At 36.0% G+C, this 22,219-nt stretch overlaps 2 protein-coding genes, 1 long non-coding RNA gene and 1 pseudogene across 4 annotated transcripts; 2 read left to right on the top strand and 2 right to left on the bottom strand.

The window, feature by feature from the left end:
• Positions 1–1,015: 1,015 nt before the first annotated feature.
• Positions 1,016–6,999, top strand: LOC114732143 (switch 2-like; annotated as a pseudogene).
• Positions 7,000–7,237: 238 nt separating this feature from the next.
• Positions 7,238–9,383, bottom strand: LOC114732138 (uncharacterized). 2 transcript variants are annotated; one of them, XR_003738962.1, is made up of 6 exons: positions 9,287–9,383; positions 8,184–8,225; positions 8,014–8,094; positions 7,885–7,926; positions 7,730–7,807; positions 7,238–7,616 (listed from the first exon to the last, which is right to left on the bottom strand). It is a non-coding gene; the product is annotated as an uncharacterized LOC114732138 (long non-coding RNA). The 2 variants fall into 2 exon arrangements; XR_003738963.1 differs by having other exon boundaries at positions 8,014–8,091.
• Positions 9,384–9,391: 8 nt separating this feature from the next.
• On the bottom strand, positions 9,392–11,388 carry LOC114732142 (RNA polymerase II subunit 5-mediating protein homolog; the record flags this gene model as incomplete). Its single annotated transcript, XM_028919433.1, has 8 exons — positions 11,149–11,388; positions 10,979–11,038; positions 10,714–10,881; positions 10,428–10,494; positions 9,893–10,116; positions 9,652–9,744; positions 9,529–9,562; positions 9,392–9,405 (listed from the first exon to the last, which is right to left on the bottom strand). Coding segments are annotated over exons 1-8 (864 nt in total), but the record flags the coding sequence as incomplete, so codon positions are not given.
• A 1,544-nt stretch (positions 11,389–12,932) lies between these two features.
• On the top strand, positions 12,933–20,833 carry LOC114732133 (transmembrane E3 ubiquitin-protein ligase FLY2). The gene is made up of 14 exons (XM_028919425.1): positions 12,933–13,378; positions 14,380–14,446; positions 15,129–15,256; positions 15,383–15,498; positions 16,124–16,184; positions 16,833–16,899; positions 16,996–17,073; positions 17,270–17,427; positions 17,522–17,581; positions 17,729–17,822; positions 18,386–18,553; positions 19,482–19,810; positions 20,278–20,394; positions 20,477–20,833. Exons 1-14 carry the CDS (start codon positions 13,199–13,201, stop codon positions 20,576–20,578), a joined length of 1,725 nt encoding a protein of 574 aa, XP_028775258.1. The 5' UTR covers positions 12,933–13,198; the 3' UTR covers positions 20,579–20,833.
• The last annotated feature ends 1,386 nt before the right edge of the window (positions 20,834–22,219 follow it).

Below are 22,219 nucleotides of genomic sequence, written 5' to 3'. Positions count from 1 at the left end.
AATTTGATAATTTTAGAAAATTATTATAGTTTTAATTATAATTGCAATAATTATTAAAAAAATTTAGAATGTAAAATTGTACATTTAACCTTTAAATATAACGTTTAGTATATAGTATTAATATTCCGCTAAAAAAAAGCAATATCCTCTTGTACTTAATATGAAAGCTTATTTGATTTTTACTTTTTTTTTATGGGAATTTGATTTTTACTTTAGTCTTAAATAAAAATCCTAATCCACTTTATTTCTCATATTTATTCATTTTGAAGATAATTCTTGTAATAATGGTAGTTCTAACCAATATACTTGATAAGAATGGATATTTTAGAAAAGACAATACCTATTTATTACAAACAACTGAGTTAATAAATTTTTTAATCTATTTGAATTACTCTTCCGGTCATTAATATAGGAGCCGATTGTTGAGTTGGTTTTGATCCTAAATATAAGACCCATTTCTCATATTTATTAATTTTCTCTAAAGTACCCCTATAGATACTCCCTCAACCATAATCAAGTAAAGGGAGAGATAAGGTATTAAAAAAGATGATTATGGTGTTTTAGAAAAAATGTGTCACATTTCTTATAATTAATATAACGTTTAGTATTAGTATATAGTATTGATATTCAGCTAAAAAAAAAAAAAGCAACACCCTCCGGTCCTTAATGTAAGAGCTTATTTGATTTTTATTTTGGTTTTAAATATAAAATCCTAATCCACTTTATTTCTCATATTATTCATTTTTAAGATAATTCTTGTAATAATAGTAGTTCTAACCAATATACTTGATTAGCATAGATATTTTAAAAAGACAACACTATTTATTATAAATAAATAAATTAATAAATTTTTTTAATCTATTGAATTAGTTAACCCACTCTTGTATTGAAGATGGGAGGAAGTAGTCTATAGTATTATTAATATTAAAAACAGTAAAATTCTAAAATGTATTGCCGGCCAAAAAAATAAAATAAATCTAAAACGTATTAGATCAAGCGCGCTTTCAGGAGCGAAGCCGTTTCCAGAAAGGCTCTCCTCTCCCATGTCACTGCGCGCTTTCAAGGAGACTCTCAAGCCGTGCACAAGCCAACCGTCTTCTCCATCGGTTAGCCAAGCGCAATCTTCGATTTTCCGAGATTCCGACTTCCCAATCCCGAGGAAACCCCCAAAGTCCTCTCTCACCAGCAGCTTCGTCGCCTGCAAGACCCACTTGCTCCTCCCCTAATTCAGCCTCACAATTCACCTAAGCGAGAAAGGAACAGAAAAGTAGTGACGTCGTGGATGATGATGATGAGGAGGAGGAGGAGGAGGGAGGAGGAGGAGCCAGAATTGAAGAGGGAAAAATTCGGTAGAGCTAAATTGTGTCAGTTTCAGTTCGATCATACTGGACCCTTTGAGCCTCTGGTATTGTCTTCGGATGGAGAAGTTCCAGTGGTACAGGTGGCTCCATGTTTTTGAAGCTTAATGTTTTCATGAACGCAAATGTTTTTCGATGGAGTTTACTTTATACAGAGGTTTCAGTCCAGTTACTATGCTTGAAACAGTTGAATAACTGTTTGGGAAGAAAAAGACTTTGGTTGCATCCTTGGCTGAATCTAGCAATTGGCTTGAACTTTAGTCAAACTTAATGGTTATTCGTGGTAAACAGGTCGATAAATTGGTTTAAGTAGGTCGTTTAAGTAGTTTTGGCAGAAAATGTGTCATCATTTCTTCCTATTTTTTGTGTATTGAATAAATAAAATCATATTCTCCTGGAACTAGTTCAAGAAATTATCATAACCCTCGAGCTGTTTTCTTTAAGAAAAGAAAAAGGACTCTTACGCACCCACATCAGAGATGTAGTTTCTGTGCATGGGTGTAATTTAGCAATTTACAGTTCAGGAATGCGGACATACCTAAAAAACAGGCTTTACTTGCCCCCCCGTCTGTGGCATTGTCAGGAGCTTGTTTGTTAATGCTATGATAGATTAAATACTGAGTCATTTGTGAGGAGATTAACGGTTTTCTTAGTTATACCAATGCATTTTACGATTTCAGCAGTGTGCTACACAGTTCTATAGGGAAATAACGGTATAGTTCAAACATTCATGGACATGAGTAACACAGTGGATGCGTTATAAATAGACGTTTACAGCTGTCTCAACATTGATAACTGTTAGACAGCATATGGCGTAAAACCTTTTGCACTGAAGTATTGCAGTTTGAAATATGAAGAAAATTATTCTTAAAAGAGTAATTCATTGTTTCAGGTTCCTGCATCTATCAACTGCAGACTGCTTGAACATCAAAGAGCGGGAGTGAAGTTCTGTATAGTTTGTATAAAAACAATCATGGAGGCATTCTTGGCGATGACATGTGAGTCACATGTTTAATCTTTTTCTCTTCACATATTATACTAACTTAAGCCGTTGCAATCCATTTTAGTGAATCTATCTGTCATATATTGGCATGCTCAGTATTCTTAATCATTTCATTTTCTTATGTAATTGCTGAAACTATCTGTTACAATGTAAATTCTTAGCTTTTACCATGTGTGATATCGATATTGGCTGTCTTTCCTCCCTTTTTTTTGGGGGGGGGGGGGTGGGGGGAATTTGGTTATTTTCCTTTTTGTCACAATTTCTTCTGCAATTTCAATTTTTATTGTTGGGATTTTGAAACAGGGGTCTTGGAAAGACCATTCAAACAATAGCATTTCTTGCTGCTGTGTTTGGTAAAGATGGAGAAATATGCCAAAGGAAAATCAAGCAATGAAAAGAGACCCTGTATTAATAATTTGCCCAACTTCTGTTATCCATAACTGGGAGAGTGAGTTCTCTAAATGGGCAAACTTTAGTGTTTCCATTTATCATGGTTCAAACCGAGATCTAATATATGATAAATTGGAAGCACATGGAGTGGAGATACTTATTACCAGTTTTGACACATACAGAATTCATGGTAGCATCTTGTCAGAAATCAAATGGGACATTGTGGTCATTGATGAGGCTCATCGGCTCAAGAATGAGAAATCAAAGCTCTACAGAGCATGTTTAGAAATAAAACCCAAAGACGTTTTGGTCTTACTGGCACGATCATGCAAAATAAGATCATGGAACTGTTTAATCTCTTTGACTGGGTTGTTCCAGGATCCCTGGGAACACGGGAACATTTTCGAGATTTCTATGATGAACCCCTCAAGCACGGTCAGAGGTCAACTGCTCCGAAGAGGTTTGTTGATATTGCCAACAAGCGAAAACTGCACCTTGTTACAGTTCTTCAGAATATATGCTAAGAAGGACGAAGGAAGAGACCATTGGGCATCTTATGATGGGAAAGGAAGATAATGTTGTGTTCTGTTCTGTGCCATGAGTGAATTACAGAAACGGGCATATCGGAGAATGTTACAACTTCCTGACATCCAATGCCTTATTAATAAGGATTTGCCTTGTAGCTGTGGAAGCCCACTCACACAAGTTGAATGTTGCAAGAGGATTGTATCAAATGGAATCATTTGGCCTTACCTCCACAGAGATAACCCTGATGGTTGTGATTCATGTCCCTTTTGCCTTGTCCTTCCTTGCCTTGTCAAGCTCCAACAGGTTGAGTAAGATCTTGAACTTCTGCACCTCTCTTTTGGTTATAGCATCTCCGCAAGTTGTATATCTTAAAAGATGCTTTATTCATAGCTATGGCTGTCGTGGCTTGCTATTTTTGGTAAATTTTGTCATGATTCAGCTCAACAATTCTAACAGGGAATTGAAAGCAAAGCATTGCCTCAATTATAGAAGATATGCATGCATGATTTGTGAAGATACAATAGATGAAGTAGGATGAGTGACTTGACTCAAAAAGGACATGATATGACTGACTTTGTTTGAAATCTTTGTCTAACTCATCGATATTCACTTTAGTTGAATGACTTCATTTTGCTATGTGGAGATAGCATCTACTCACTTGAATTTATCGGAGGATTTGATACAAAGGGAACTTTTGGAACCGATGCGTTTGGATGTTATGAGTATGTTAATGATTTGTGACTCAAATTGACTGATTCTATCAGTGCCTTAGATTAGCTAACCCTGTAATTATGCATGGTGCATTTGATTTCTCAACAACTAAAATTTAGATTTCACTTTTCTTTGCAGAATGTTAAGCATTGTTGCCTTTCTGTTTAACTTGTTTTTGCTTTATTTCTTTGAAGAAAGTATACCATCTGTCTCGTGCTAATAAGACGTGCTTTCATTACTTTGATGTTACCTGTTTTGTCTTTATGCCAGATAAGCAATCACCTTGAGCTGATCAAGCCAAACCCCAAAGATGACCCAGAGAAACAAAAAAGACGCAGAGTTTGCTGCTGCTGTCTTTGGCCATGATATAGATTTGGTGGGTGGGAACACGCAGAATGAGAATTTTATGGGTCTAAGTGATGTCAAACATTGTGGAAAAATGAGAGCACTTGAAAAACTTTTGTTTTCATGGATCTCTCAGGGTGACAAAATACTTGTGTTTAGCTATTCTGTAAGGTGATACACCTCGAACTTTTTACTTTTTGAGCACCTCCAGTTCTCTAGATTTAGCTTGTATGGTTCATTAGGTCTTATTGATCTTATTTTTTCTTTTTGGCCAATGGTAGACAGTGACTTTTATGTTTTAAGAATATTCTGTTTTCAAAGTCATTGTTTCAAGGTATGATAATAGGCCAATTGGCAATGAGACTGAAAACCTTTTATCCACGTTTGGAATGGCTCAAGACTGAGTTTATACATTTTACCATTATCCATAAGCAAACCCCACTTCTCTTCCCATCCCCGCTCAAAATAGTCTCTAGACCCTTCTGCGGATTATGACCTAACTGTAGTTTAAGTAGATATTCCATGGATTGTAGAGATTTTGTCTGATCTTTTGCTTATAAACTGTCCATGAGGGCGTATGTTCTCAGATACTGAACAATACTGGGACTTGCAAAGTGCTATGCCTTCTTTTCCTGGAACAATTTTTATTCTTCTTCTGTTGGTATTGTGCTCCTTTTGCACTTTTCAGAATGCTTGACATACTGGAGAAATTTCTTATAAGAAAAGGCTACTGCTTCTCAAGGCTTGATGGATCTACTCCAACTAATTTACGTCAGTCTCTGGTTGATGACTTCAACTCAAGTCCAAGCAAACAAGTGAGCCTCTCAAGATGATACTTCTTCTGGTTTTCTTTTTCGGCCAGGGCCTAAAATGATACTTGTTTAGGGCCATTCAATTCAATTTGCCATTGGGCTCTTATTTATGATTGTAGGTATTCTTGATATCAACTCGAGCTGGCGGGCTTGGATTGAACCTTGTCAGTGCAAATCGTGTGGTGGTATTTGATCCCAACTGGAATCCCGCTCAAGACTTACAGGCACAGGACAGGTCGTTCCGATTTGGGCAGAAGCGACATGTTGTGGTATTCCGGCTTCTTGCAGCTGGCTCACTTGAAGAGCTTGTTTATTCTCGTCAGATCTACAAGCAGCAACTGTCAAATATTGCTGTCTCTGGAAAAATGGAAAAGCGTTATTTTGAAGGGGTCCAGGTACCAAATCTATGCATTTTGGTTGTGGATATCTATTAATGTATACATAATTAATTCTTGAAAGTGAATAATTACTCGTTAGTATTCATGCAGGACTGCAAGGAATTTCAGGGGAACTTTTTGGAATTTGCAATTTATTTCGAGATTTATCTGACAAGCTTTTTACAAGCGAAATAGTTCATGTGCATGATAAGGAAGGAAGAGCACAAGCGTAGAATAGAGCGAGGAGAAAAACTTGTTCCTTCAGAAGAAGCTGATATATTAGTATCAGGTTCTGGGAGCAGGTTATCAACCAATTATAAGGGACTTCAACTAGTGAAGCAGATCTGGAAGATCTTGGTAAGTCATTTTACTCTTCGTCTTCAGTGTTGAGGATCCCATACATTGTTAAGTCCCCTCTTTTTTGGAACACGAAACCTGCGTGTTGCCATTCAACAAATAGTTTTTAAGTTGAAACTGATTAAATCATTTTACTCTTCGTCTTCAAAGATACCTTGGGTAAAGTTTTTACTTTTACCGGCACACATCGTAACGGGGAATGGCGTATTAGAAGTAGGGGCATCCTTGGTCCGTAGCAAATTTACACCGATCAACTTCGACCTGCCTTTTTGTTTGCCTTATCATGGCTGGTGTCCAAGAGACTGAGGGCAAGTAGCTGTGTGCTTATAATGTTGGTTTTCATGGTTAGCAAATATCATTTGGTCCTGCGGCTTTGATTTTGAAATGGTGCGTTGAACCTCCTAAGATGCGCATCCTTTTTCATTTTTCACTTCTATTTTGGGTAAGACATGAAGATGCCCCTTCAATTAACTATGGGACTAATCCTTGTCCGGCTGTGTCTTGGTCCTACTCCGATTTGAAAGTAAGGTCTACCCTCATAGAGCTCAATTTGTCAACTGAACCCCACGTCTTTTTCATTTTGCTTTATTGATTTGGGGAATGACAAAGTGATTTTTCTTTATAATTAACTGATGCTTTGTGTCTTAGGCATTGTCTATGCTCATCGGAATGAAGACATAGTCAACTTCGGTTCCGCCGCCATTCAAGGGAAGACAAAGACCACCATCCATCACAGTGAAAGCCAAAGCATGCCTCTTGTCCAGGGAGAAGAACCAGAGTTTGCAGTTAAAAAACAGAAAGTTCCCATCATCAATGAGAGGAAGAGAGCCCAATTTAGGCTGCTCGCTCGGTCTAGAGGCATGGGAGAGCTTGAATTTAGCATGTGGTTATTATCAGCGACTCCAAGAGAAAGAGAGGAAGTGCTTCAAGAATACAGGACTACAGGAGGAAGGAGATACCTTGAAGCCGAAAGGTACAGTCTTCCTCTTGCCAGTGAAGGCTGAAGGACTACTATACTTATTTGCACATAGGGCACTCGTTGATAGAAAATGAGAACAGTGTGCAGTATAACATATCAGGATGTACAGTCATACTTGTCTTTGCCAAGAATTGCAGTAAGGCTTTTCTGCATTTGATTGATTAGTCTTGATGTTATTCTTAGCTGTGTTATAGATCTCCAGACTCGGGCGTAATATAAGAAAGCGAATACATCAACTACTCTGATTGGGATACCTCACTATAAACATGGGGAGAATACAAAGAAAACAGAAAATCAACGTGTGTTTCTACTCCCCTCTAGCTTATAAGTTAAACCAAGGACAAAAAAATCAATATCCCTTTCTCCCTTGTAGAGGCTTACGAGAAATTCTATATATTTTATTACGAAAAAAAAAGAAAATTCTATATAGCTAATAAAGTGTCTGTGTTCCAATTCCACGTGAGCAAATACTAGTAGCAAAATTTGTTGACTCGTAATCATAGTCCAGGAACATCAGCAATTCCTAAAACCCCCCCAGTTCACTTTTACCAATGAACATTGATGCTCATTTCCCTCTTGGTTTATCCTACAATAACTCTTTCCCTTTTGATTCTAACAAAGACATCGTTGACCTTGACCGAATATGGACGCCATCACCATTGCCAACTTAAAGAACCTAACATTTTCCAAATATTGCAGCTACTTTCTCTGCATTTTGAATCTCGAGACTGGTTTCGAAGGTTGTGAACCAGAAACCTGTAAAGGCCATGACTCATGATTATAATGGGATTAATTGTCATTCATAAAAAGCATAAAGAATTATACTCATGTAGAAACACCACACTTAAATTAACAAATCTACGCAGTACCAGTGATGACGTTGAATTTTGTTCTCTTGAAGTTTTCTGTAAATTCTCAGCATGCTCTATGATAGAGCCTGTAAAAGCCTGCAGATAACATATATTTGACGGACTGATAATCTGCTGCGGAATGTGTCATGGGGAGCGAGAGATTGTAAGCATACCTTGCGACTATCAAATGATGGTTCTGAAGTCTGGCGTCCAACCTGTTAAGGAAATAATGGTACATCATGCCAATGATGATTAAGCTACCGAGCATGGTACTATAAACATTTCTGCATCAGTAAATGTACCTGTGATGCAGTTGAATTTTCTATTCTTGAAGTTCCTTGTGTATGGTCAGCATGCCCAACAATGGAGCTTGTAGAGGCCTGCTGACAACGCAGCGTACAAAATTATCAGCCAGTGCTCATTTAGTCATGGTCCTAGTACAGCAAAAAAGAGATAATAGTTGTCAACATACCTTTTGACTATCAAATGATGGGCGTGAAGCTTGGTATTGGACCTGTAAAAGAAATAATTGCACACCAAGTTATAATCTAAAATGGAGTTTTGCAAGGCTGCAATAATTTGCACATAATCTAGAGTTTTGCTCATTTGGGGTCATTTTACATTTTGGTTCGAGGGATGAGAGGCGAAAAAGAAAGAAGTAACTACTGAGAGAAGGCTAAACCAGATGCATCCGCAAAGACCTCAAGAAATTAAGATGACACATCAGGATGAGCATCTCATTGACCTTTTAGCCTCAAATGCCTAGCAGTAGCACCCAACTCTGGCAAGATATTAACATAATTATTTTTCTCACTGAGTTTCAGTTATCTGGTCCAAGCCCACAATGCCTGGCTGGCATCACAGTAAGAACAAAATCTGACAGACACTTATCGGATTCCTCATAGTCTTTGGTCTTTGCTCATTATTACTTCAATATTAGGGGTTAAAGCACCTAAACAACTTTACGTTATATGTTAGCGACAAATCATCTGATATTACGTATTACTTACAGTCCTTTTGTCGAGAGATAACCCACTCTACACATTCAAATACCAAATTTTAAGCTCTCAATTCGTTTACTCTGGCATGCACATGATTGAATTCTTAATCGACACCTATATCAACTGTGACCTGATTACACCCTTGAATATTCCAGACCTTTGTTATTGTCATGAGGACATTATGGAATGCAAAACAATTTTTAAAATGCTATAACTGTTATTTTCTTTTCTTTTTTTTGGGGCTAGCAATAAGCAAAATACTTCTTTTTATGTATTTGTTTTATTTGCACATCAAGCAACAAATAAAAGCAGGCATTATCAGATGTTAGAGGATGACAAACATCATTTATCACCTTGTGAAGGGCGCTCATCAACAAGCGGGGAAGTTTAATGATATTAAGAACCAACCAAGATGCAATATTTAAAAATGTAAAGAAAAATGATAGTGGCATTGCTACATGCATAACAAAAAATAGACTAATTTGCATGTCATTTCCAATTTAAGAAATTATGAATGAAATTCAGAGCACACGAGGGGATGATGCAAGAAGAATTCATCATAAGATCTATATACCTCAGCCTTCGATGAATTTCCTGCTTGAACTGTCTTCCGTTCAGGATATATAGTTGACTTTTCGCTAGCATCAGAGTTTTTCAGATTTTTTTGGCATAGTTTTTTACCCTCTGAAGATTCTAATACAACAAAAGAAGATGTATAAGAATGAGTGACGAACAATATAGCCATTTTAAGGGACAGAGAACCACAAACACGCATCACAGCAAAATAAGAGAGCACAGAAATCATTGAAGTCTCACCTCCAACTTGAGATTGCAATGCAAGGCTTCCAAACTGCATTTTAAAATTACAATGCAAAATAATGCTGCATTAGCTGGATTAAAGAACTTTAAACCTGAAACTAAAGAACAATGATATCTTACATAATCAGCTATATCATCTTGATACTTATGCTCTTCAGGAAATTTAGTTGTTACATCATTAGTCTGCTTCAGATCCACCGTTCGTTGGATGTCCTATATGAGCAGTGATCAGAATCAGGTGATAAGCTATCATAGTCGAATGTGCTGATAGTCCTCTTTTTCCCCCCCCTTTGGCTCTCTTTAGCCAACTAATGTACAAGATTTATAAAATGAAATCCAACAAATTAATCTAGAACATTACTTCTGAATTTGGGAGATTGTCATCAATAGGTCCCTGATATGAGGCCTCATCAAAATCACTCATAGTTCCCTCGTTTTCATCACTGTGATTACCCCTTTCAGCAGCAAGCTCTTGCTCCTCTAGTTCGTCCAACCTGGACATCATGCGAGTAAATTCCTCATCATCAGCTGAAGTTGTTTCTTTCTCAGCACCAGCAAAACCAGAAACATCTTGCTTCAGTGGACCTGAAATAAAACATTGGCATCTTTTTTCAGACTACAATAGAGACAATAATGACAATAATGAGACAGACCTCATTTCTCATGTGTCACATTCAACACAAAATAGAAGACAATAATGACACAGGAACAAAGAAGAAGCATAAAAGGTTGATCAAGCCCTAAACCGCAAAACTAAATAAGACTGAATCTTTCATAAGAGGATTAAGATTCCAATAGAACTTCCATGCTTTCTACCAACTTCATTTTACAGGGAATACCAACTATCATTTTCCCCCATCTTAAATGATGCAAGGCAACGGAAGGCAGGGACAGACCAGATTCAAATTCCTGTTTGACTGAGTTTTCCTCCACGTAATCTTCCCTTATCTCTACAAGACCCTCCTGTGCCATATTCAGCCAACACATCAGTTAATCATCCAATGAAAGTAAGCATCAACACAACAATAAACAGAAATATACCCATCATAATCCAGTGCATCCACAATTCATGGTAAAATTTGGGTACCAATAACAGAAGTCTCACGCACGAACTTAATAAAGCCGTTATCTTTATGATTTCAAGTTTATACAGAAACTGTTCCTCCACTGCACAAAACCTACCGCCGCTTCAGAAGCTGTGGCACTGAAAAATGATGCCTCGGCTCTATGGTCCTTGATAATGGCCTCAAGAGAATTAACCTGGGACTCCAAAGACTTGCCTCTTCGTCTCAAAATCTCAATGGTTTGTTTGGACGTTCCATCCGCATAATAACCTTCTCCTAAAAGAACCTGCAAGGAAAGCACTAGCTACTTTCAACTGAAATTCTCGCCTCAGCGAGCATAGACAAATCAGCAATTCAAAGAAAGGGGCACTAAAATTCAATACCAAAAACTCATTGGTGTGGATCAAACGCCCCGGGAAGAATGCTGCTTTCCCAAACGGGACCTGAGAACAATTAGACAGAGGATTCACATCCCAAGTTAAAAATTTCTTTCAGTTACCAGCAGGAAATAAGTACGATAAAGGAGAACCAAAGCTTGGTTATGTGAAAGCACCATTATATCGTGATGGAGCTCTTCGGGAAGCTTCTGAACAAGGTTGATGAGGTTATTGTTGTCCGCCATAAACCCTCGAAGACGGTCAAGCTCCTTCTCCTTCTCAGCGATCGCGTCCTGCACGCGCTTCGCAGCGTTCTGAGCCTCCTCTACCGGAAAGAGAGAGGCCAGCGGAGTCACTGTCCCTTTGCCTGCACGGTCCATTTGCACCGCGAACCCTGCTAGCACCAGAGTCTGCTTTCTCCACTTTTTGGTTTTGGCTCCTTTTTTCCTTCAATGCGGAGTCTTGCAAGTTCACTTCCCAGGCGGTTGCGCCGGTGCGTCTTCAGCACATGACATCATTTTATCATTTGAAAACTAAATACCCAAATTATTTCAAGAACACAAAAATAAACGCCGGTCAATATGAGTTTCAAGCTGTGCAAAACATCACACAAGAAGTCGAAAAAAGACCCGACTGGACTTAAATATACCAAGCATGTGAAAATATACTTAAATAAGAAATTCAAATCAACAATAATTAAATCATATTTAATAATATTAAGAAGAAAGACGCAAAAGTATCCCAAATCAAGATCCGAGATGACCTTATCAATATGAAGTTCCTGCGAACGAGCTTTGAATTAAATTTTATAATAAAATTGTCTAAATCATTTAATTTAAATTCTGAGAAATAAAATGACAACAACAATGTAATAAATAACACCAACCAAAACAATAACAATTAATGATATTTTTGTAATTTTACTACAAAATTTAGGCTCATTTAAAATGGTTTATAAATAATTTTTTCAATCTTAATTTACAAAATACTACCTCCGATTTTTAATATAAAAATTTGTTTGACTTTCATTTTGATTCTAAGATCCTATACATTATGTCTCTCATATTTATTTATTTTTTTTAAAGTAATCATTATATTAATAGTAGTTCTAGTCATATACTTGATTAACAAAGATATTTTAAAAAAAAATAACATCTATTTATTATAAATAACTAATTTAACTAGTTTTTTTAATATACTCAAATTAGTCAACTTATTTTTATATTAAAAATTAGAAGCAATACTAGATAAGTATATGGGGAACTCGGCTCACTTAAAATGTGGCGTAAGTGCTTACAAACATGATTTCAAATAAGGCCTTATTCTCATACTAATTCATAGGAAATTCATAATAATCAGACCAGTTTCAAAATCCTAAATTAAGATTTGCTTAAAGTACTCCTGTATCTTTCTGCCATTACATTACTAAGAATATGGATAATTGCTTGTTTATTAAAAAGAGCGACGCAAAAAAAAAAAAAAAGAAGCCAAATTCAAAGGGGCATTCTTTTTGTTTTTCCCCCCACCAATTCTCGTACTCCGTTCTATGCTTGAGTGGGGACAATAGACAAGCGCTTATGCGTCTATTTATTTATTTTGTGGGTGAAAGAGATTTATATTTATTATTTTACCTCTATATTGTGGCAACTAACTCGTAACTTCAATCCAGACCGACGCTCTAACGTCCCCCCGTGAGAACCACGCATATCTCTCGATGAGGAGGACGACTGCTGAATCTTTTGCTGCAACTTGCTTGATCGGGGCGTGGTTCCACTTCCCCTGGAGAGCGTGAGATATTCCCTTCTCTCCTTCCAGAATGACCCCCGTTACCAAAAACCGGTGTGGCGCGCTTGTCAACCACCGCCGTTTGCGAACTCAATAAAGAAAATCTCCCTCGGTTGAAAATCTAATTTTTTTTGCCTTCCAATTATTACTAATTTGGTATAACGTGAACTACAATTGTCAGAACCAAGCGGAAGAAGGAAGCCTTTGCTTGGTAAATTGCCTTTGGTGGTCTATTTTATCGTTGGGCTTTCACTTTCCGTTTCTGATCATGTTGTGACTCGTCGTTGCGCGCCGGCTAGCACTAGTGTTTTGCTCCTTTTGAAGCAACCTATTGTCCTCTTTTACTTATTTGCTATGACGGGCTTCGGGTTATTCTCCTGGATTCGATGCAATCAGCTGCGACTAAGAAGTGGCTTGTCCAATTGGAGTTGAATTTTTGATATGTTATGCTTAGTATTTGACATGGTTTACCCTGAAAAATTGAACTTTTCGTTGTTTAAGAGGAAGGAACTAGGGTTTTTATTCCAGATTGTGTATGTGTGGTGGGTTGTTCTGCTGTTGCTTCGACCTGCTGCGGGTCTGAGACCATTAAGAGAAAGAACTCGATCATGGAGCGATGAGGTTTGTATCGGAGCATGTCTTTAACCTCCGTTTTACCTATTGACCAATAACCATAGTGATTAGTATGCATCTTGTAACTTGGATTATTGATTCAAGTTTAATCTTGGTTCAAGTTTATTCACCGTAATCTTGATCATTGAGTCTGGTATTTTAATTTACTTTGATATTATACTGCTAGGGTTCCTCTATCTGCTACTGCTGTATCCCCCACTCTGTTGCGAGCTGAAGCTCGGAAGTTTGTGAATGTTCTGTTCCAATAAATTAAAGGGGAAGTCGTTTTGGGGAATGCAGTTGCACCTTGCACATTGGCGAGGAAAAACCGCACCTCTGGATAGGATAAGAAATTACCTTAGTTTCCTGGATGAAGGAATTAGTGATGGGAACCACACTTCTTGATAGGAGAAGAGAAGCGGGGAACTATATTGAGACAGTTCATATATGGTTGAAGAAGTTTGTGTCAAAATGCGCCCTTGTTATATTTGAAATTGAGGTTGGTTAATGTGCTCAGAGGCTAGAAGAATTTCACAATCACCAACTGTTTGAACAATTATTGCTTTTATATCACCATAAATCTGCTGAGAATTTGATCAAGGTAGGACCTATATCATCTCAAATGATGTTTAAGATTGGACATTTGCTTATGGCATAGCTGCGTCTCCAGACAATCACCGTACTAAAAAAGTAGCTCAAGCATACATCTTCTCTTCAAGTGTAATGTGAAATAGAAAATTTGCAAATGTATTTAATTTAAAGGACTATTATATTTATTGTGCATGATATGGTTGCAGGATCTTTTCAAAATAAGGAAATTTTATTGACGTTATAGCATCTCAAGGACGTTCACTTGATCCTGTTATGATCACTTTTATTTAAAAAGCTTATATATGGTTGCTTTTGATGTAAAACAAAATATCTTTTGCTCATTGATATATTATGATTTTATGATTAAGGAAAAATCTGACAGACACGTGCTTGCGTTTGATTGATATTACTTCTTTCAGTGGCTCTTTTCAACGAAAGATGAAAGTGATCAATTTTCACAATGGAACATAACAGGAACTTACAAAGGTTTGTATGCTTCGCTGCTCCTAAGCATGTGTGGCTTGGCTATATCTTTTGGGTAAATGTTAGATGTAACCACAGCCCAGATTGATGAATGATGACAATGTTCTTTCTTTAAAACATAATCACTTGAAATTTGTATATTTTGATTCCCACATAATTTTAATGGATCATGCTCTTTCTGGATTAGTGCCTTTTTTCTTTTTATTGACTAGATTCTCGTGTCCTGTGTTTTTTTGTTACTCATTCTTCTCTTTGATAAGCTTTCCTTTTTTTTATTATAAAAATTTGGACTTAATTTTCTTCTCAGTGTTGTTTTTTTGGGCAAAAGATGTTCATTTGCTCTGCGCACTTTGCTTTAGTCAAAGGCACGCTTATTTGACTGCCATTGGATAGATGGTTCATGTGAAGAAACTATGGCAAAAAGGCTGGGGCCCGGCGTAATGTAGGACCCCTGATCCTGAGTTACTTTCAATTAACTTGTGGCTTTTGGACTGCTCCTGTACTGACGATTGTTCATGAGAACACTAGAATAAATGAAATGTGTACACTTCGACAAAAATATGCTTTATGTTACTGCGTTTGCATCATAGTTTTGAATGAGCTTTACGCAATAATTTATTATGTAATGAGTTTTAAGTTTTGTCAGAACTTGAAGATGTCTGTGTGTTGACCTTTGGAGTTACAGGGACATGGAATTTTTTAGATACTGCAAATGGCTCTTCAAGATTTTCAGACATCAGGAAAACAAATGGCAATTCGGTAATTGAACTATTTAGTACGCCCACAAAAATAACTGGTGTGCATTATGTTCAGGTGAGATGAATGATTTGAACTAATTTCATATAGAAGTTGGCTTTCTTCGCTGTTAGGGTTTCTGATTCTTTCTATTTTATATTATTCCACTATTAAAAAAAAAAAATTGTTCATGGATGTTATTAGGGGGTGGTTATATTCCATGATGTGTTTGACAATGAGTACAATGTTGGTGGTGCTCAAATCAGAGTGGAAGGTGTATATATATGGCCTTTTAAACAGCTTCGAATGGTAGCTAACAGGTGAGTTCTTAAATGCCTCATTACTACCATGATGTGTAGCTCAAGTTTATTGGACACCTTATATATAACATTGTTCAGGTTGATATATCATTAAATATTTTCTGTTCCCTCAAATTAATGAGTTAATAAATATTAATTAGGAAAAGTTTGAAATTTAAGAATGAAATGTATGTACTCATTGACTTGTGTGTCCTTGGCGAGTATGAGGAAATAGAGCTTATCGACTATAAAGTTTGAGACCTTGCTTCCTGAACGTTGCAGTTGATCATACTTGGAACATCGTAATGAAGGATGAGCTCTCATTAGGAAATATAATATTAATTACTTGTAAATTACACATTATAAATACAACACATGATTTTAAATAAGATTATGAGTATTTGAATTAATAATAAATTAGGATTAAGATTTGAGGTCTTAATGTATTTTAAAGTTCTCAACTTTATTTTTCTCCGTATATGGAACTTCGCCTTGAAACACTTCTTTTGTGTTTTTGTTTTATTGTGTAAATTCTTTTCATTTGATAGTATAATTCCATTTGCAATTGAAATATCATATTTCCTTCCTTAGATTAAACACTGATTCTGAATATTCTAAAGAGTTTCTTTTATTCCACTTATTGCAGTGGGAAAGAGGGAAATTCAAATCAGGATGAAGATTATATCTTATCTAATCCATATCATCTGGTAACACATGTTTTTTGATGTGTCATTGAGCTTTTCACTATTATACTGATTATATGGCATACAATAGGTGCAAATTTTGTTTTGATCGTCTGTCTGTCATTTCATAATATAAGGAAGTGTAGTAAACTTACACTTCTTGGAGTCCAAAAACGTCCTAAGAATTATTGAATGTTTTATGATTCAAATTTGTGCCATCCTTTTCATAGGCAAAATTTTCTGCTCGTCAGATTGTTGGCTTATCCTTTACCTCTTTTGCGTTATTTATCTTATCTTTCATGCTGGACGTCAATGTTTGTAGTGGCATACTTCTACCTGGGCTAGCATGTTCTAATGAAATTCTTAGCCTTTGAAGTATGAGAATGCAGCTTTAAATTTTGAGTGCCATATTCAAGATTACTAAACGTTAGAGATTAGAATTTTTTCTTATCTTCTTCTCAAAAGGTTTCTCTCATTTAGGTTCTTTAAATGGGACTTTGAAATGAATTAGACATCATGCCATAGTTTCAATAAATCCTTGTTATCTTTAAAAGAATACCACCTCGCAGATCCTTTCTATAAATATCAGATTGTAAAGAAATACAGTTTTTATATATGTTACAATAAGCATTCAGAGTACTTACCTCCACATGTATGCCTTTCTTGGCACAGCTTGGATTGTTCTCATCTCAGGTATTCCAAGAATCCTCACGAGATAAGACACGGAGAAATAAACATTGTAAGTTATTTACTTTTTTAGCATATTTTGAAGCATATTCTTCTTCTCTTTTTGTTTATCTTTTAGTGACTGCCTATTTTGTCCTTCTTACCTCAGCTCCATTATATGACATGGAGAAACATTGCAATATTGAAATTGCAGGACAGTTTTCCCGCCTATCAGCATCAAAGAATGGTACTTGAATTATCTCGGCCATATAAATACTTCCTGTGTTCCTATACAGATAGCTAATAATAGTAGATGTGACAATTGTATCTGATTTGTATCTACACCAAGCAACGAATTTTCTCCATTTCATGTCATTGATTGGATTCTCGTTTTCACTTTCTGTCCTCTAAAACTCACCTAGTTGTTACGTACTCTCCTACAGATGGGGATCATGATCGATTCCACCTAGGAGGGTTGATGGAGAGTCCCTCAGTGGACGATGATGGGGATTGCTTTTCACCTTTAATGTTAAATGCAACTTCTGTTAACATTGAGGTCTACTATAACAAAGCAGTGAACTACACCTTGATGGTTACCTTTGTATCCTTTAATTGTAAACATTCATTCAGGTTAATGGTACTGTTATGTTGTTGTGGTCCATCACTTCATGAGCTCCTTAATACACCTATATCAGATCTCTTTCTTGCAAGTTCTTCTGTTGATTCGGCAAATGGAACATAGCAACACTCAATCTGTAAGAGTTTACTTCAAAAATTTTGTTAGACTAATGGATGGAATTGAAATGAAATTTTTTATATTTTAAACAGATGTACTTTACACCTATTTCATATTTCACAACAATGATTATGGGAATGAGTATAATTCTAATATACCATTTCAGGGAGCTGCTAAGGTTTCAATAATAATGATTGGCCAACAGGCTATAATGGATGCTTACCTTTGCCTATTACATCTGACTGCAGGAATACTAGTTGGTAAGTTTTTCAAATCAATGCTAGAAAATACTGTTACTACTCGAGATTGCTCCATGGGCTCAGATAAACACACACACACACCCCCCCCCCCAAAAAAAAAAAACCGAAAGAAAACAGGGAAGACAAATAAACATAAACTTATCTCTTGCGTGCCTATGGACTGAAGTTGCAGCTTTGGAGTGATATAAATATATCAAAATATCTTCTTCAACTCAGATCGTGCCAATTTTTTCGGTAGTAGATTTTTGCCTGCCTTGCATGAGACGTAACATCTGCATCATCACAACCCAAGATATAGACCGACTTGCAGCTTTGGAGTGATATAAATATATCAAAATATTAGTGCTTTACTTTAGTCTAAACCTTTCCATCTCCATCATCACAACCTGAGACCTCCAGAAAACCGCGGTTCCCAGGTTTCCTAAATATGTTTATATCTGCATATATTTTTATTCCCTCCCAATTGTTAAGCAAAAAGATTTTGTGGTTGATTCAGGCTTGAGTGGCTAATTATCTTCCTCTTTGCATCATTGGATCAGTAACTGTTGCTTTCTGCCTTGCAGAATCCTTATTTAATGCTTTTGCAACTGCTGCTTTTTTCAAGTTTGTGGTCTTCTCAATATTTGAGATGAGGTATCTCCTTGCGATATGGAAGGCAAATCGGCCTCTGAGTAATGGAGAAGGCTGGGAGACAATGAGGCGTGAGCTTTCATCTTTATACATGCGTTTCTGTAAGTAAATATTTGAAATTACAATGTTTTGTCTTCAATCTTTGCTTTTATTTCTTCAATAATGGTTTGCCATAACTCATTAGCTTAGGATTCATGATCATGTTATGTTATTCCTGAACCATTGAACTATGACAGTTACTCTACTCAGGAGCCTATCAGCACCGGGTTACACAATTTTTAATTTTAACAGTCAAGTCTCAGTAATAGCTTCTATTTCCCCCTTAAATTATCAGAAAAGGTATAGTATGTATTTTGCTTGACAATGTCATGGACATAACAAATAACAACATAATGACTGCACTTCCATTTTGTTCATTAAAATATAGATATACTCCTCCGGTCCTAATTATAAGACCCAATTGACTTATTTGAGGAGATTAAGGAAGTAAGTTAAGGTGGTTATTTATAATAAATAAGTGTTGTTATTCCTAAAATATCCTTGCTAATTAAGTATATTGGCTAAAACTATCATTATTAGAAGGATTATCTTGGAAAAAAATGCATAAATATAAGAGAGAAAATGGATTGGGTCTTATAATTAGGACTAAATAAAAAGTCAAATTGAGTCTTATAATAAGGACCGGAGGAGTATTAATTGAGAATTTCACATATTCTTGACATCATTTGCTTTTGGGCCAGAAATGCACTTATAGCTTGCATTATTATCTCAGGGTCAGCACATTAAATTTAGAGTAATGAAATAGCAAAAGTCACATATAATATAGTGATATCTGTTTTCGGGCTTTTAAACCTTCAACCTTCCGTATCCACATTTTTCTGGTCCTCTCCATTGTTTCTTTTTTTGGGGGGCCAACGATGGTTCTCTTCATTGTTGAAGCATGTCGAAAAATGCTGTTTTAAGTGACGTGAAGAGTTCCTTTGTGAAGTGTGGTTCGAATTTGGGTTAATTATCCAACTTCTTTTGCAGATGGGATCCTGGTGGGAGGAATTCTGCTTATGTACCAGTTCCATAATTATTTGAGACCTATACTTCTTCTCATGTACTCATTTTGGATACCTCAGATAATTACCAATGTTATTCGTGATTCACGCAAACCATTGCATCCTCATTATATTTTAGGGATAACTGTCACTCGCCTAGCAGTGCCATTATACATATTTGGTTGCCCCAAAAACTTCATGCGCATTGAACCGGACAAGAGCTGGTGTTTGTGTTTGGCTGTATTTATTGGACTTCAGGCTACAATTCTTCTACTTCAGAACTATCTTGGTTCCCGCTGGTTCATCCCTCGTCAGGTTGGGTCAGCTCTTGTCTTTTTCATTTTTCCTTGATGCTCTCGTAAACCCTTTTATGCATTCAGAAGGCTTGATCAATGCTTTTCCCCCAGAATTTTTTTTTCTCACTAAATTTAACTTGGTTCTTGTTTGCGAGACAAAAAGAAGAGGGAGAGGATATCAGAAAAATGGAATTTTCATTTCTCGATCTTTCCCCTTCTCTCAATGTTTCCCGGGGTCTTAGTTGTAAACTGGGTTGCTTCAATAGTATCTGCATCCGCGGATGCTATTTTCTATTTTTTGTAATTCAGCTCTGGCAAAGAGGGAAAAAATCATGCATTCCTTATTGTTGAGATTCTGATCTGTGCACCATGGTCTCTAGTTTGTCTTTTCCCCCTCGCCAAACTCACATCATGATCTGGCATGCTTGCTTCTCTTGAATCTGCATGACGACTACACTCTTAAGTAGCTTTCTTCATTATTCTCAGATTCTGCCCGAGAAATACAGCTATTACAGGAGGTTTGGTCAAACTACAAATCATGCTACTGATTGTGTTATTTGCATGACGGCTATTGATCTTTCTCAGCGATCAAATGATTGCATGGTATTTGAATATAACCTTTGCCTTCATTTAGAATGAACTTTCCCTATTTCGAGGAAGTCAGTCTAATGCATTATCTTCACAGGTGACACCTTGTGAGCATTTCTTCCACTCTGGTTGTTTGCAAAGATGGATGGATGTAAAGATGGAGTGCCCTACATGCCGGCGCCCTCTGCCGCCTGCTTAGGGAGATTTCCACGGTGTTAATATCAGTAGGATCAACTGACACTGCTGAACTTACAAAATTTTGGTAAACTTCATGGCCCCCCTGGGGCAGCACGATATTGCTGTCAAAGTTGACATTTCAACATTTTGAGAAGGTTTCTTCTCACAGCAATTTGTAATTTGATTTTTCTCATTGATTCTACATACCAAGAATATATGATTTTGTACATAATTGAAAAGGAAATGAACAGTTACAGAGCCGCATATTTAAATTTTAGATTTACCTTTTAGTTTAGTGTTAATTAGTATTATATAACCATAAGTCTGTAATTTAGTGCTACCTCCGGTAATTAGCTAGTTGGGGGTTGGATTTAATTTTAAATATAAGATTTTAATTCAAGTTGTCTTTCTTTTTTTCCTAAAATATTCCTATTAATTACAAAGGTTCTCAGAAATACTTTAATCATCCAATATACACACATTTGTAATATGTAACTAACTTAATTAAGTTTTTTAATATCACACATTTGTAATATAAGAATTTGTTTGATTTTTATTGTGGTCTTAAATATAAGATCCTAATTCATTTTATTTCTTATATTTTTTTTTTCAAGATAGTTCTTATGATAATAGTAGTTATAATCAATACACTTGATTAGCAAAAATATTTTTGGAATGACAACATTTATTCATTACAAATAACCAACTTAACTAGTTTTTTTAATCTACTCAAATTAGTCAACTATTTTTTATATTAAGGACTTGAGTAATATATAATTCTTATATTAAGAATAAGGAGGAGTAATATTGTACACGGTTTGACATCTGTGGTGTGGCATGTTGGGATAGAGACGTGTTCAGTATTATTGGTTTGTGGCTGATTAATTGTTTTAGGATCTTTTAAATGTACTACTAACTTCTTGCAATGGAAACTTCAGGCGGGACTGTAATCATCTTAACGTCCGCTTGCGATTCTCTTGGTTTTTGTACGGACAATCCCCGTTAGCGATTGCCTTCTCAGAAAGAAAAGAATTGTAATTTCCATTATACTCATTCTCCCTTCCCACCGCTTCAGGGAGCAGGAAACCATGAGACTACTTATATTACTTTCTGTACTTACTTAATGTAAGAGTTAGTTTAACATTCAATTTAGTTTTAAATATAAGATCTCAATCTATTTGTTTCTCATATGTATCTATTTTTTTCAAAATAATTCTTGTAGTAGTTGTACATGTTAAAAATATTATCAAATGATAGTTTTAGTTAATACACATGATTAATAAGAGTATTTTTAAAAAAGATAACACTAATTTATTGCAAATAACTAACTTTAATAATTTTCTTAACCTACTTAAATTAGTCAACTCTTATATTAAGAATCGAAGTTAGTATAATTAGGGAGGGAAAAGGTTACATAATTAAGCTTTATAATTGGAAGAGAAGGCAATATGCTCAAAATGGAAAAACAAAACTTGGTTATCTGTACCCAACGAAAAAATGGGCGATTGCCAAACCCTTAATTTACCTGTGTACATATAAAAGGCGCAATGTGGAGTGCCGTACGTAGTTTAATAAATCGAGTTATGAACTTATGATTTCAGTGCTTTTCTTCCTCATAAAATCAATCTCAACTGTTCTAATTCACGTTATTTATAAATTAATA

This window comes from Neltuma alba, unplaced genomic scaffold, assembly GCF_004799145.2.
Source record: "Neltuma alba isolate B1F8T4 unplaced genomic scaffold, ASM479914v2 tig00012879_pilon, whole genome shotgun sequence".
NCBI lineage: Eukaryota > Viridiplantae > Streptophyta > Magnoliopsida > Fabales > Fabaceae > Neltuma > Neltuma alba.
Note: the sequence above shows the minus strand (reverse complement) of the source record. Positions and strands in the feature narration are given on the sequence as shown.